Source organism: Fragaria vesca, linkage group LG4 (assembly GCF_000184155.1).
Source record: "Fragaria vesca subsp. vesca linkage group LG4, FraVesHawaii_1.0, whole genome shotgun sequence".
NCBI classification, from domain to species: Eukaryota; Viridiplantae; Streptophyta; class Magnoliopsida; order Rosales; family Rosaceae; genus Fragaria; species Fragaria vesca.
The window spans coordinates 7517054-7532883 of NC_020494.1; the positions used below are offsets into that span (position 1 = coordinate 7517054).

The following is a 15830-nucleotide window of genomic DNA, read 5'->3' on the forward strand; positions in this document are numbered from 1 at the left end:
AGTATAGAAACTTCATGATGGATTATTTAAGGTAAAATTTGAGCTCTTATTTCCAAAAAAAAATAATAATAATAATGATGGATATAACATAAAACCATTATCTAGAAATGGAGAATAACTACCTCAACACAAAGACCAGCAGCGCGTGCACAAAGTGGATGATATGCGGCATAACAAGTATGGTTTGAACACTACCAAAATAGTAAAAGACAAATGTGAAAATTCAAAACAACAATTATCAATCTTGATGCAAAGATATGAGAAGAAATCTTGATACATTTAAGTCTGCCCCAATAGATTAGAGAAGAAATCAATATGTATATATTTTAAGTAGTACAACATATAGCAGTGACAATGCCAAAATTTATCACACTCGTGTAAGGAAATCAAGACGCTCCATGATGATTTAACTGGAGCAAGTTTCTGTCAACGCATATTATTTTTTTTTTTTCCTTTTCATTATATATCCACAGATAACCCCAAAACGCTTCACAAATCCAGGATTGAAACCGGGCCTCCTGTCAAACCCGGGAACATTTATGAGTAAGTATGGACAGAGCTTCTTTAACGGCTTCATGGCTTATGCATCGAGTTTTGAAGTTTTCTCGACCTATTTCACCCCACAGCTCAGCTTATTTATTTATGAGCCACACCCCCTACGGCCTAAGCCCAGCTATCATTATAATTCCATCACCTCCCAGGTCCACATTGGAACAAATTCTAGCAAATATCTAGGTAGATACCATGAAGGATTTCAAACCCCAAACCTGATGGGAGCAAACCAAGGGCCTGATAGTTTCCTACCAACCTTAGTTCATAGTTTCTGCTGAAACATAATTGCTACGCAGATCTAATTGCATAAGTTTCTCTGTAGCACACCTACTATCTAAGGAGCAGCATTGATTCTCTCAACACCGATTGACAATCTCCCCATCGTAAACACAAAGGATAAAGTTGTCAAGGTAATGGACTAATAATTGTTCTGTAGCAACAACCAAAAAGTCCAAACATGATTATGATGACCGAATTTAGTCACATACTTTCTCTACCCATTGGCATCCACCTGTTATCTTTTCCCCTGCTGTTTAAAATTAACACTACTGTAGCACACAACAGATGAAGGTGAATAAGCAGTTCTACTTCTTAACGGTATTGAAAGCGCCAATAATACCGCAGACACTAAAGGTCAATACTGCAAAAAAACTCTCTTGGGGCCAAAGTGGTGAGGGGGGTAGGAATTGGTTTAGAAGTAGGCTAGATCAGGGGTTTGATTCCCTTGTTATGTAACAAATAAACCAGTTTGAATTGTGGTTATAATAAAGCATAACACAGTAACAAGTATCCAATATGAGCTTACTTGAATACAGGCGCCATAAGAAACACCACATATACTACATAACAGCTTCCAACGGTCCTGTTACAGAACAGATGATTAGTAAAAGCAGATAAACCTCACCATGAAGGCTTCTAGTGATTTTGTTTCTATATTACCAAACATTGATGAAACCAATATCACAAACAAATCCTTGGAAACTAAAAATAAATAAAAATAAAAAATAAAAAAACAAAGAAGCTAAGGAAAACGGAGGGAGTGAATAACAAACAAAGACGGTGATAGTGGTGTGCAGGGTGGCCCAAGGGTAAGGCAACCAAAGCAACTACCTTGGGCCTCAACCTGGAGCAGCCTTATTTACTCAAAAAGTCTAGTATAAAATGCTAAAGTAGAAATAGCTTAGATAGAGAATACTTTTGAAAATGCTCATAACATATTATTTTAAAGAGAAATAACTGGGTAATATCAGAATGTCTCATCATGTGTTGGGCCTCTTACAAAGTTTTTTCAATGTCTTACAGAAACAAAGTAAAGGAAAATGTAAGTTGAGGCCTTAGTTTAAAAATGAAGGACCCTTTAAAATTTCGTCAAGGCTTCACTTGTCATTGGGACGGCACTGGTGGTGTGCATATAAAGTAAAAAAGTAATTACCTTATTGATTCTGCTCAAACCATCAATAGGTTCCATTCTCTTGATATCAGATAGGCAAGTTTCTGGAGTATTTTCAAAGCATTAATAGAAAATATAAATACACATATGAATAAACAAATATGAAAACTGTTGTGTCATGAACCTGGTATCCATATGGCACAGGCCAGATGAGCCCAGCGCCCATCAGTTGTAGGCTTCATTGCACCCCCTAGAGAAATATCAATCCACTACCTTAATAACAGAAAAACCCTGGAATTTCAAAAATGGAATCATAATGATATCAAACTACCTATTACAGGACATAGGCAGCAAGGCGGTGGAGGTTCAGGAGCTCCAGGCCGGCATAAGTTGCATAACCATAGAACACCACCAACAGGTTCTAACTCCCCATAGCATCTTGCATGGACCTGGGAAAACATAATTACTTCTGGTGAAATCAAGAATCAGCCACAAATAGCTGGAACACAAGAATACTGTAAGAACAGTAAAGAGATAGTAAAGCAGAGAAATAAGCATTTCAAAGACCATATACCAAGAACCTTGGTTTAATAAAGTGGGTACTACCTAAACAAAACTATATTTAGCCAGCGCATATGTTATGAGTATGAGATCCCCAAATCTGAAAAACTGAAGAAAATGCTTACCATCATTCTGCATTTGTCACACTGCAGGAACAAGTTATTTTCATACTCCTACAAAATGAAAAGAAAATTGAGCAACTTGCAGGTATTACAACACACAAACATACACTCACACACAACTTGCAGGTTACAAAATGAAACAAATATAAGCAAACAGGAAAATAAACAGCCAAACATTGTATAGAAGCAAAGACATAGCATCACTGATAAAGTTGATGAATGTGAAATAAACAAGATTTCACCTCATCCATGTGGCAAACACTGCATTTATCAAGGTCTTTCCAGTCAACACGAACTGGCCTGTAACCAACAGGTACATCTCGATGTCTTCTAGAGGCTGACTTGCACTTGTCTACTTTTGAAGCATGGCTGGATTTTAATAACCCCTGCCAATACCCAGATGGATCTTTTAGGATAGAAATCGAGCAAGATATGCAGAAGCAACAATTTATTTAGAATTTTAAAATGACTTATGCTTTACCAATCAAGAAATGACAGCCAAGACAAATAAAGCAAACAACTGGACATTTACATACAGGCCTATGTGTGAAAATGTTATAATTTCTTCTTGTGTTCAACAATAATCGTGCATGTATCCCACCCACGTGTTGTTGGGACATGGTACTCCAGCCTGATTATATATTCTTGTTTTGACACTTTATTCTGATCATCTGAGAAAGTTGCAGAAAACTGATGCACACATTCTTACAGAATACTACAGAATACAAGATAAAGTAAATATTTAAGAGAACATATCAAACTCCTCAACCTTGTCATTATTATTATCATCACTCTGTAATGAGAGTTCAAATATATTACATTAGCTCAACAGACTATTTATGAACAAAATAAAGATGTCAAGTTTTGATTCACAGGAACCCAGATTAAATTCCTGTTTTTTTTTCTTCAAAGTTTAAAGATATTATGTAAGGCGGTAGTCACTGAGACCAAGTATAATAACTAGGTAAAAAAAATTTGTTCCACTGCCAATAAATTCAGCATGACATCCAGAATGAATATAATGATTGATATAAAATAGAAACATTTGATATAATAGTTCTAGAACATGGAAAATATACCACATCTAACCTATTGATGAATATATTACATCAGAAGAAATTTAGTGTGAAGGCAAAGCTGAGCTAAGGTACCTGTATAAGTTTTGCAACTTCAGGTTCTGAGAAACCAAACATCTCAGAGCCAGATTTATAGATCTTCTCAAATCCATCTTCAGCATTAGCATTAGAATCATCAAGAGCACTATTTTGAATTTTCCTTATCCTTTTGTATATTTTATTCCAGCAAGCGGATGGTGTCGATCCCTTGAACTAGAAAGAGAGAGGAAGGGGAAAATACATAACAATACAGAATTAGCATATCTTGATCTCACAATATTTGAATTCTTGTATTGTATAAATACTGTGTTGCACCAAAAACGGAATCACAGTACAGAAGTTGAAATACATCACAACACAATATGTTCATCTATTGCAAAATGTAACGGCAGTTGCTCATAACTAAAAAGAGGGCTTGCACATTCCATCCCACTGAAACAGACTCTGGCTCTGGATCACGAGTAGTGAAAATCATCGGCCAAAAAACACATTATTAAATAAACCCAGCACTGAAACCACACCCCCATACAGAACAAATGTATGGCAGTTTTCGGTTGTTCAAGCCCCCAATCCCAAATACTACCTAACAATCTCTCCCTACTATATGGTATCACCCCGAAGAAGAACATGCTTAGGACAATCCAACCTATAGCCTAAAGAAGAATTCTTCTTAGGACAACAGATAACGCAACAATCATCTATAATTAAACATGAATTGAATGTACAACATCCTATTCTGTATACAATCAAGTCTTGCTAGCCTTCTGAAATACAGTAAAATAGATTAAATAAGTAATAGTAGAGATATGATCAAAGTGCAAGGGAATCAAAGAAAGAAGTCATACAATGTCTAACCACTGAAAATAAAAAACAGAAAAAACTAACCTGCTCTCCATTGTCTAATGAGACTTGGAACAGAGGTCGAATTTTTGATTCCGGATCTCTCAATACCTCCATCTTATACAAGGTACATATACTTGGATCTAATATAAATATTAATGACAAATTATTACAAGACTGATGTTATAAATAACAATAATAGAAGAACAGAAAAGGAAATCTGAAACAATATATTATAATATCTTGATCACATTTCACCTGTTACTGAAGAAAACTTTCTTACAGCAGTATAACCTTCAGGCCAAACATCTCTCTCGTCTTGAAAAAATTTTGAGTCCCTGACAATCCTTCCTGGAAGAAGATCATGTATGATGATAAGTAGAATAGCAGTCGAAACTCACACAAACAAATAGGATATATATCTTCATAACAAAATTAAAAATAAATAAAAAATACTTGAACTACCAGATCTGTAAGGAAAAATATCATTGAAAAATAATACTGCTACGTCTGAATCAATAATATAACCAATAAATAATCAAATCCAAACGTGGTATGTTTCCTCCTAATAATTTTGTTATATTTTTCATCTTACTAATCAAGGGTTATGTGTTGTATCATTCCCTCACTGAATCCCACAGCCAGACCTGAGATTGAACCTAACACCTATTACCTATATAAGGGGAAGATGTACCACTAATACAAAAATGTCAATAATGCATGAACTTTTACTACAATTCCTGGCATAGTGGCATATAGGAATGTGGGAGTAGTACAGAGTACAATGACTTACCTAGTCTTATTATCTGCAGATCCCCCATCACTAACACAGAAGTTCCAGGGAAATCCAGCGACCTTGGAATCATGACATCATCCAGACATCCATCTCCTGAATCAGTGCGCATCTCATCCTCACCACTTTCACTTTCACAATCATCAATGTTAATTCCTTTTTGCAGTCGTAGCATTCTTCTTGGAAGCTTTTGTTCACTGAGATACCTGACAAGATATGCCAGTTATGCTATAATTAAAAGGTTCTCATATTACAGTGCCAAATGCATCAGAAAATAAACCTCCTGCTAAGCACTGAATCATATAATGTTTGGAGAAAGCTGATCGGAATGAACAAGTAGCCTAAGAAGACATTGTTGATTATGTAAGAAAAAGGATCAATTCAGGACAAAACAAATGAAAAAAAAGTACTTCAGGCAGTTGTATGAAATAAGAGGTAGTTAAGGTTATACCCTCCAAGTCTATAAATACCTCGATATCTCACAAACATATATCAAACATCTAAATATTTAAATGACAGGGGAAAAATTGACTTGTGAAAGGTCACCCTCCAGGTCGATATATGCCAATGCATTCCAGCATGCAGACATAAAGTCAAACTACAATAATCACAATATACCTGAGTGACTCACGACTACGTTGAAAAGGATAAATGATGTATGCATGGTTATGAAATAAAAGCTGATGCATGAAACACTCAGAATAATTCCAATTATAAATAAAATGATAGAGTATATCAGATCCTGTTTCATCATTAGCTTAGCTAAAGTGGAATAGTATAACTGGCTTTCCAGAAAATAAGACGCAACCCGCTTTATCAATATGAGAGAAGTGCACTCAAAAAGACCTCCAAGGATTTGAAAGCAAATTTCAAGAACACAATTTTTTCATGTTGTCATATTAAGTAATGAATTATGCACATGTAAAGACTCAAAAGGAACGCATTTATAAATGACAGATACAATGATTTAGAAAGCAACTTTCATGTTAATTTAATGAAATTGAACTATCATATTAAGATTACATTTTCGCTTCTTCCAGGCTTTTAAGAAATCGAGACTTCCTGCACTTCAAATGGAATGATGAAAGAAGTCCTTTGAGAAATGAAATAGCCTGCTTCACTTTTATCCTGTATCAAGTACAACAAAAAAAGGATTCTGTCAGATTAGAAGTATTCTGCAATTATTGGGACATCAGATGCATATAAGCTAGCCCTTATATTTCAATGAATCTCAAACCTTGCAAAGTCATGGGTACCAAAGAATTGAACTGGAACTGATCCTCCTACCGAAGTTTTACTTAAGCCTTCACGGTCACCAATAAGTGATTCATCTACAACAATTGCTGGCCACATAGCATAGCCTGCACTAGAGCAGTTGAACGTAGTTTTGTTTGAGAAATCATATAATTGAATGTGACAGTTGAAGCAAAATCCTAAAAACTACATGCATCACCATAGTAGAGACTCGTAACATATTAATTGGAAACGTATCTCTATGATTTGAGGAACCTAATAAGTCTACAATTTATAGCCAAATTATCATCATGGCCGAGGAAATCAATCTCAGTTTTACTCCTTAGCAATACCATATATTGAATTTGAATATATCTTCAGTAACAAAAAAAATTGCTGGGTATAACGGATTTTAATAAACATTTGCAAGCATCTTGTATCTTTTCTTTCTTTCTTATCAACAGATGATTCTTATCCAAAAAAAAAAAAAAAACAAGAAAAAAAAACAAACAAGAAAGGACACTATTCACTTGGAAAGAGATTATGTGAATTTACAGCCAGTCAACAGAGATATGAATAATCACAGTGAGTGAATACTGACTTGGTGTTCAATACCACCATGGAGGAATGCCTATATTGTAATTTATCTTTAGAAAAGGCAACAATGTTCTTAAAGAAAGAAAGTACTATATGCCCATGAACATAGAGCTAAACACTGAATTGGTAAGAGATCCTAGAAAGAATTACATCTTGAGTTCACTAATTTTCCGGTAAAAGAAGAGCTTCAGATGCGAATACATTTACATCTTCATCTACTTTGTTTCTGTGCCCATAAGAAACCAAAACAGTATATTAAGCACGTACCAGTAAGCTTGGCCCATATGATATCCCCAGGCTCTAGTTCCTGGCAGTCATCCAAACTCGCTGCTAATACGACCATCTCATTATAATCATACACATCACTGTCCATATTCTTGAGACTGCAACTCAAATTCAAACTCTCCATTTCTTCCCGAGAAATATAAAACTTGACTTTCTCGTTTGAAATAACCAAATCTTCCTCGTCACCGTCTTCATATTCAACCTACATTGTACAAGTCAAAACATTATGACTCCAACATAGTTCAAGCCCTACACTTTTTACTGCTATCTGGGGCGTGCTTTGAAACATAAAACTGATAGAAACGAAAAGAATAGAGGGCATACATGATGCTTATTACTGTCGGAGTTGTATCCCACAATGCGACCGCTATATGAATTAGCATCCAATGGCCAGTAAACCTGTACTCAACAAGCACATTATCAGAATTCCCTATAAGCACAGCAATGCTATGCTCAGGTTCTCAAGGAATCAAAAACAAAATGTCAAAAGAGCTTACAGAGCGCTTGCCTTGCATTGTAATCCAATAAAGGTTTTCGGATCAACTCCGCTGAAGCTCAACCTGTTGAGAAATCACACACACATTACCAACACTTTCCAAGAATCGATCAAGACTGTTTTATGAACTCGAAACCCTAGAAACCGAGACTCACCCGACCCATCGCTTCACGGAAGGTGGAACTTTCTCGGCTTTGACAGAAGAATTACGCTTCTTGGAGCTCGATTTCTCAGGCTTCTGATTGCTAACGCGACACTCTCTCAACCGCGGCGGAGCGCTCAGTGCAAGCAAGACATTAGAATCCACCCCCAATTTCACTAGCTCGCTACTCCCGAACTTGCTCTCCTTCCTCTTCTTCTTCAATCTCACATACTCGTCCTCATCCACCGCCTCAACCTTGACGGCCTTGGGCTGTGCCCTAGCGACCAGAGCGTCGAAGAACGAGTGGCGCGGCCGCTTCTCGCGGCGCGAATAGACGAGGACAACCTCGGGCTTGTGCTCCGGCGGCGGCGGAGGAGGAGGAGGAAGCGGCTTGTGGTGGTGGTGGTGATCGGAGACGTCGTCGGAATCGAAGTGGTTGAGCTTGCGAGCCTTGACCTTCTTGGACATGACGTTGGAGGAGCCGCTGGCGCTGACGCAGGGGGAGGTGGCGGAGTAGACGTGGTCGAGGGAGAGGTAGCGGATGGGCGCGACGGCGGCGGTGTCGACGTCGATGGGGACGTCGTCGTTTCGCTGCGTGAGGGGAAATGCCATAGAAAAAGGAGAGAGCAAAAGTGTCAGAAGGGGGTTTCAACTTTCAAGGCTTTTGCTCTCTCTCTATCTATATATCAATTTGGGTTGGGGTTTGGGGGTTGAGGTGGGTTAGGGTTTTAAAAAGGAAAGAGAGGAGAATTGCAAGAAGAGATACAGATCTGGAGAGTGCGCTTTTTGGAGGGAGGGTTTTGCCCCAATTTAGCAGTTTCCCGCCTGCCTGCAACAAAGAGACTAGAGATAGAGAGAGATGGAACCACCCCCCACCGGAACACTCGTGTATTTTACATCAAAATATCATCTATGTTTGCTAACAAAAAATAAAATAAAACATTTTTATAAAATGCTTGTTGTTACTTTTTATAGTAAATTACATATTAGTTACTAACCAAATTTAAGTTTACAAATACATCTTTTACATAATATTTTATACATTTAAGGACAAATATTAACAAATTAGGACAAACTAATATCCACATGCCATCTGTCACTATAATTTTACCAGAATACCCTTCACTACATATCAACGACTACTGTTAACGAGTAGCACAGTAGCACATTGTAGTAGCACCCCCGATAAAAAGGTGTTATTGTAATTTTTTTTAGGCAATTCTCCGGAATCAAGCAAAGCTGCTACTGTCGACTCTGATGCTAGCACGCTGGTACTGCCGACAATTCTCGAGAATCAAGCAAAGCTGCTACTATCGACTCTGATGCTAGCACGCTGCTACTGCCGACTTTGATGCTAGCGCGCTGCTACTGCCCACTCTGATGATAGCGTTGTTGCTACTGTATGTATCACTACTAATGAACTTTAAAACTGCATCTACCGCAACAAGCAATGGTTTAACCCGATAAACAAACCTCATTCAGATCAACAAATCTTATTCATGTCCTCAAAACAAACCTCATTCATATATGAAATCACCTACTAATCAACACAAACCCAAACCAATCAACCTCATTTATATCACTGCTACTGTGTACAGTAGCACACAGTAGCAGATATAAGGGAGCATAGTAGCAGGACTCTTAGTCATCCGATCATTACGATTTAAAGGGTGTGGTCACAAAGCACAAAACTTTTACTAGGCACAATCCTATCTCCAGATTTCGTCCCAAATCACAATCCCTTCCAACACATCTTATAGCAACAGAAGCAACATACCGTTCCAACTCCCAATAGACCACAGTAGCAGCCAATTATCCTTCAAATCTCAACAGTAGCAGCAAATGGACAAACACATATACAAGCTCCGATCTCCATCAACACTGTCGCATCCCTCATGGCCTTCTCTGATCACCTCGCTGAGGCAGTAGCAGCGGCGTCAGAATCTTTTCCTCTGTCAATGGATTGTGCCAATCCAAACCGGGCAGTGAGTTTGGAGCTTCTGCAATGGGACGATGGCTTTGGCCTTGGAGTCTTTTGATTCCTTTATCCTTGATCTCATCTTCCAAACCTGCTCCTCTACATACCATAACTGCTACTAGATCAAACCGCGGCCTCCGACGAAGTCTCTGGCCAATTGTGGTATGTTCTTCAAGCTTTGCTCCTAGGAGCTCCGATCTAGAGTTGGAGTCGAGCATAGAGAGAGAGAGAGAGAGAGAGAGAGAGAGAGACGAGCAGATCTGGAAAATAGATGAGCAAATATGGAAAAAAAGACGATGAGGGGAGAGAGAGGAGATATAAGGACGAGAGGGTATTATGGTAATTTATTAGTGAAATTCGGATCAAGCCTGTTATAACTTGGTTTTGGGCTTGGGTTGGTGTCCTAATTTGTATAACAAATTATGAAAAAGGGTTTTTTGTGTTTAGAAATTTGGTTGGTTCCTTATATGTTATTCTCCCTTTTATATATTTTGAATCGCTCCCTTAAGTTTCAAAACAACAAATTAACTATCACAAATCCATTATCATTTTCTCTAATAATCGTTTTGCTTTGCCTTCGTGACTTATCGTTTCTCTTCTGTCCTGCTAAATTCTCCTCTTAGGGAATGTTTTTTATTTTTTATTTTGACTAATATATTTTATTTTCTAACTTTATGTTTTGCCCTTTTTTTATTTTATCAAGCTTTTGTAAACTTAGATCAAAAGAAGGGCATTTGAAGGGATTATGAAGTTAACCAAAAACAGTTCCATAAGCTAAATTGGCTTAATTAATAGAGATGAATAATGCTAAAGAGACCAAAAATTTATACAATAACCTCTATACCAATGCCACATCATGATCTTAAACCAATAAATTCCAACATGTAATCTTATTCTAAAATAAAAATCACAAAATTAATAATTCATCAGAATGAGTAAGCATCAGGTTTGGAATCTGGATTTCCTTGAGCGATACCAGAAAATCTGATGGGTGCAAGTGCAACTATGGATTCTTTCCTCCTAACAATGGTGTGTGTTCACACAAAAAAAACAATGGTGCTTGAGACTTCCACATGACCAAATTTGAAGTTTGCATCATGATAGCATCACACCTTTACCATAAGGTGTTCTTTGGGGCGTTCGTAAGGGTATAATTCCCAGCTTTGGTGTCTGAGCATAATTGGCAAGAAGCCTTCACGGCCTCACCACTTCCTTGAATTCATTATGTGAGTTCACTCCCAGCAAGATCATTTGCATAACCCATCTTTGCAATTTTCACCAACTCATGATCCGAAATCAAAAGCCTTGAATAAGTATCTTCACCGTAACATGATGATTAACCAAGATTGATAAGAAATGTAGTTGTTCTGCCATACGAATGATGATTAGTATTTTTCTAATACGCTAGGTTAATCTCATGAAGTCTTTCATTCATATAAGAAACTAATTATTATTAAGATTGTTATAAACTAAGAATATGATAGAGATAATAGAGAGAGATAGAATGTGGGAGGAGGAAGAAGTAGCATCTTATTATGTCTTATATGCCTCCTTTATATAGAGGTAAGGATTACATAATAAATTCATATACTATTAAGATATTGCATATAAGTCCTCGGAAGATGAATGGACAGATACTTGATTGTAAATATTTACAACACTCCACATTGGATGTCCATCAATAATATGACTATTTAAAAACATTGCAAGGTAATAAAAACCCTATGAGAAAAAACAACCATGGTCAAAGGAGAAAAAGAGTGTAACGCGCATATGTCCTAGATAGCATACTTCTGGATACTCCTTTTGATGAGATTCTCCCTCTGATTGTTACAAACTTCATATATCGTAAATAGCAATTTGATTTGTTTATCACGGAAGTGAGAACTTGTGCGTTTTGCACTCATCGTAAAATTTTCGTACCTGCAAAATGAAAACAATACCAACAGAACTATACAACTTTGAATAGGTCTTACCTCATTTAGTTATGTTAGAAACAACCTCACATGTTCAAATTCATACAATATGTAATAACTAAGCAGTAAAAGCTAATTAACACATTACTATGTATGGTTCAAACCATTGGAAGATCAACATGGCATATCTAGCAACTCATATCAATCTCTTTGTTTATTGATACATTTCGTATATGCTTTTTAAGAGCTCTAAGCAATTCATCGCGAAAGTTAGAATATGTAGCAACATAATCCGAATTCGGTTTTGTAGTCTAATCATAATACTCATTGAGACAATTTTGATCACGTTAACTATAACATAATGAGTATATAGGAGAGCATATCAATTTTGATCACGTTAAGTATATATGAGCTAGTTTTAGACTATCGATTGCATGAGTTAACTTTAATTTAACAACCCAGCATAACGAGATATGCTCGCCTTTGGGCCTCCCCCTCATGACTTTCTTCTTGGGTTCCAACCCAAGACACGTCTCACTAATAGGAGTTGTGTTTGCATGAATAAGGCACATTACTTCATTTCCCTTAGGCGATGAGAAATCTCACATTCAGACTCTCTCAAGTATTCATGGATCAATTTACGTTCGAATCATTCATGTACTTAGATCCATTAAGGATTTGATAAGCGATACGCTTATAATGACGCTTTATTTTTAGGATTTTATTTTTAGCATAGTCTTTTAAGATCCTTATAATATACGATGACGACTGTTGTAAGTCTCTCGTCAATAACTATATGTAACACTGTACTTACAGAAATTTGTCACGTATAAGAAAAGATATTCGTAATCCCTATGTCTCTTGTAGACATTGTACCATAGTGATTTATTTCCACCGTGATTAATACCCTTTTATATCATGTAGGGTTAAAAGTCTAAGTATCTCATCACGTTTTATATATTCAATTGTATTGGAATTGCCTCTATCCAATTTGGCTAATAATATGTTTTGTTGACATTCATAATGAAACGTGGTATTGCATCATACAGTCCTTAATGGAAATTGATTCAAAGATAATAACACAAATAATAGCAACAACACCAAACATGTAAAACCTTAAGGGCAAAAGTCATCTCACCTAATGATGTTGAAGTTCCAACTTGAAGAACACAACAAGCTCATCCCATTGTTGAAACACAGTTCTATCATCCAAGACCTCTAAAACACTCATGCTACTAATTCTCGTTTCATGTCTGAAACGAGGCACCTCCTCTGTTAGCCAAAAAGTCACCCTCAAATATAAGGGGAACAAGTAATAGTATATGGATTAAGAAAGGTTGTCAAACCCACAAGGATTGGATTTCTTTCACTAGCTAAGGTGTTATAACCTCAAGAGAGCTAGAATGTGCAAATGTACAATCACAAACCTAAATACACAAGGAAATCTAGGCTCATGGTGCGTATGTCCATTGTGGAAATATTTTTGGGTTTTTTGAAGTTGTGAACTAAACTAAATACTCAAATGTAAACTAAATTACTCTAAACTAAACTAATGGTCTAATGAATGGTGTTAGGATTTGAATTGTCTACCACTAACCTCTCTTGCAAGTATTGATGCAAATCAATATGAATGATGCTAAGCTAATCAACCAATTTCTCTTCTTGCATCCCTCTCGGGTATGACAAGGGACATGCTCATTTTGTGGTATCAAGCAACCCCTCTCGGGTGTAGTCTAGTACTTAACTACTTAAGTCATGCATTTCAATCTGATTAAGCATCTAATGCATTACCCTAAGTGCATAAAGTTTGGAGATGAAGAAACTGTGCAAATCAACCAAGCTTATCTCTAAGTGATTATAATTCACAACCCCTATATGCACACCTAGTGTGCTTTCATGCTTTAACATTCAAATGTTACAAAGCTCTAAACATTAACATGTCATGGCAAACACACATACTCAAAGTGGTAAATTCTAAGCATATGCATTTAACTCTTGAACTAGCATGTAGGAATGTTAATTAAAATTGCATTACATCATATTATAGGATCAATTCATACAAGATTGGTTAGGGTTTCAACCCTAACCCTAACAAAGTACTACTCACTCATAATTACATAAACAAACTCCATAATCAAATTAAACATCAAAATAGATCTAGAGTTTAAGGGAGAGAGTTGGCTTAGTGGTGTGTTGATTGATCCCCAAGCTCACGTCTTGGTGGTGGTGGTGATGATGGTGATTTCCTCTCCTTGCTCTTGATGATTTGATGATAAGAGATGGTGAAGCTTGATCTATGCTGTGTGTGAATAGGTGGAATGGATGAAGAAAATGGTATAGATAAGAGAATGGAGAAATGGTGTAGTGGTGGTGATGTTAATGGAGGTTTGGGTAAGAGATGGTGGTGATAATATAGATCCTGATATGGATATAGTTGTGGCTATGATAACCATTTTCAGCGCATTTGACGCATGTCCTAACATTTAGTGACACTTTACAAAGCTCTCTTTGGATGACAATAAGATTAAAATTGATTATATTAATCAGTACTATCATCTCAAATTTACCATTTTTCCTCTGCTGCACTAGATTAAACAAAATGTTATCATAGCCACTATACAAAATCTGTAAATTTGTCCCTGCTGCAATAGATTGAACAAAATGACTTTATCAGCTATACAAAAGAAGCCAATTTTCCCAACAGTTAATCTATCACTACTCCTAAGGTTTCAAACAACCATATAAATGATGCAGCAATCTCGTCGTACATTAGAGCAGCTCCAAATATAACCGTCTCTTTGTGGTGATTTAATCCAACAAAGACCGCAAATGGTCGATTTGCTTCATTAAGTTTGTAAGTTGTATCAAAACTTACCACATCTCCAAATATACAATAATCCATTATCATTTTAGCATCGGCCCAAAAAATGTTAGTGATTTGGTCCTCACTGTTCAACTGCATCTCATAAAAGAACGATGGATTTTCTAACATCTGCTTTGAAAAATATTCCATCAGATAACTAGCTTCTCCAAATTTCATTTTTCTTTGTCGGACAGTTCGAAGATAGTTCTTTGGGTCTTGCCTTGTAAATCCCAATGACTCTTCCACCAGCTTGTTGACCCATTAATTCAAATACAGACTTTTTCGGTACTTCTGAATTTGCGGTCAAGTCTATAAAAACATCATTTGTAGATATTACATTTCGTTGGGATGACAACTATTGCACACAGTCTTGTATGACAAGAGGATGGTTATCCTCTTCAGAGAAATGGTAAACACAGTACTTTCATGTATGCCTAACCAACTTAATCCCCATAATCGCTCCACATCCAGTCTTTGTCTGTGCTCTTGGATTTTTTGTCAAATCGTCTCTCTTATCTTCTTTCCAAAAACCTTCCGTACAACATACAAAAGTCCTTGAAGTGAGTACACACACTACGCCAATAAGTGCAACAAACGACACTTTTCACACAACGGTACACAATAGCAGAGTTGTACAAATTTCAAAAATGTTTCATACAACGTTCAGAAACATTCATCCGTTGTGTGGATAGTTTGAGATCATTCCAGTTTTTTTTCCTTAAACTAGTACAACACTTTAGACAATATTTTGTTGTCTGAATGAAGATAAAAATGAGGCCCATTTTGCTTCTAAACCCACTCTAGTTTGACATATAACTGGGTGTTGTTACACAATAGTGAAACAAATAAATGTTGTGTGAATGTATACAATTTAAACTATCACACAATACTTTTTATACATCTGTTGTACGATATATCTCTCATGCCAGGTTGCAGATTTCTAGTTT

General features: G+C 36.6%; 1 protein-coding gene across 1 annotated transcript in view; it reads right to left on the bottom strand.

Moving 5' to 3' along the window:
- The window catches only part of LOC101303032 (histone-lysine N-methyltransferase ATX2-like), a 14154-nt gene extending 5416 nt beyond the window's left edge, over nucleotides 1-8738 (bottom strand). Inside the window, exons 1-17 of the mRNA XM_004297983.1 lie at nucleotides 8140-8738; nucleotides 7997-8048; nucleotides 7813-7887; nucleotides 7471-7690; nucleotides 6611-6734; nucleotides 6397-6501; nucleotides 5374-5579; nucleotides 4839-4931; nucleotides 4626-4723; nucleotides 3777-3953; nucleotides 2868-3011; nucleotides 2629-2676; nucleotides 2274-2391; nucleotides 2127-2192; nucleotides 1985-2046; nucleotides 1358-1414; nucleotides 123-191 (exon numbers count right to left, since the gene is read on the bottom strand). Of these exons, the coding sequence (XP_004298031.1) occupies nucleotides 123-191; nucleotides 1358-1414; nucleotides 1985-2046; nucleotides 2127-2192; nucleotides 2274-2391; nucleotides 2629-2676; nucleotides 2868-3011; nucleotides 3777-3953; nucleotides 4626-4723; nucleotides 4839-4931; nucleotides 5374-5579; nucleotides 6397-6501; nucleotides 6611-6734; nucleotides 7471-7690; nucleotides 7813-7887; nucleotides 7997-8048; nucleotides 8140-8738 (2313 nt within the window). The remainder of the gene's footprint in view (nucleotides 1-122; nucleotides 192-1357; nucleotides 1415-1984; nucleotides 2047-2126; nucleotides 2193-2273; nucleotides 2392-2628; nucleotides 2677-2867; nucleotides 3012-3776; nucleotides 3954-4625; nucleotides 4724-4838; nucleotides 4932-5373; nucleotides 5580-6396; nucleotides 6502-6610; nucleotides 6735-7470; nucleotides 7691-7812; nucleotides 7888-7996; nucleotides 8049-8139) is intronic.
- Nucleotides 8739-15830: the final 7092 nt, after the last annotated feature.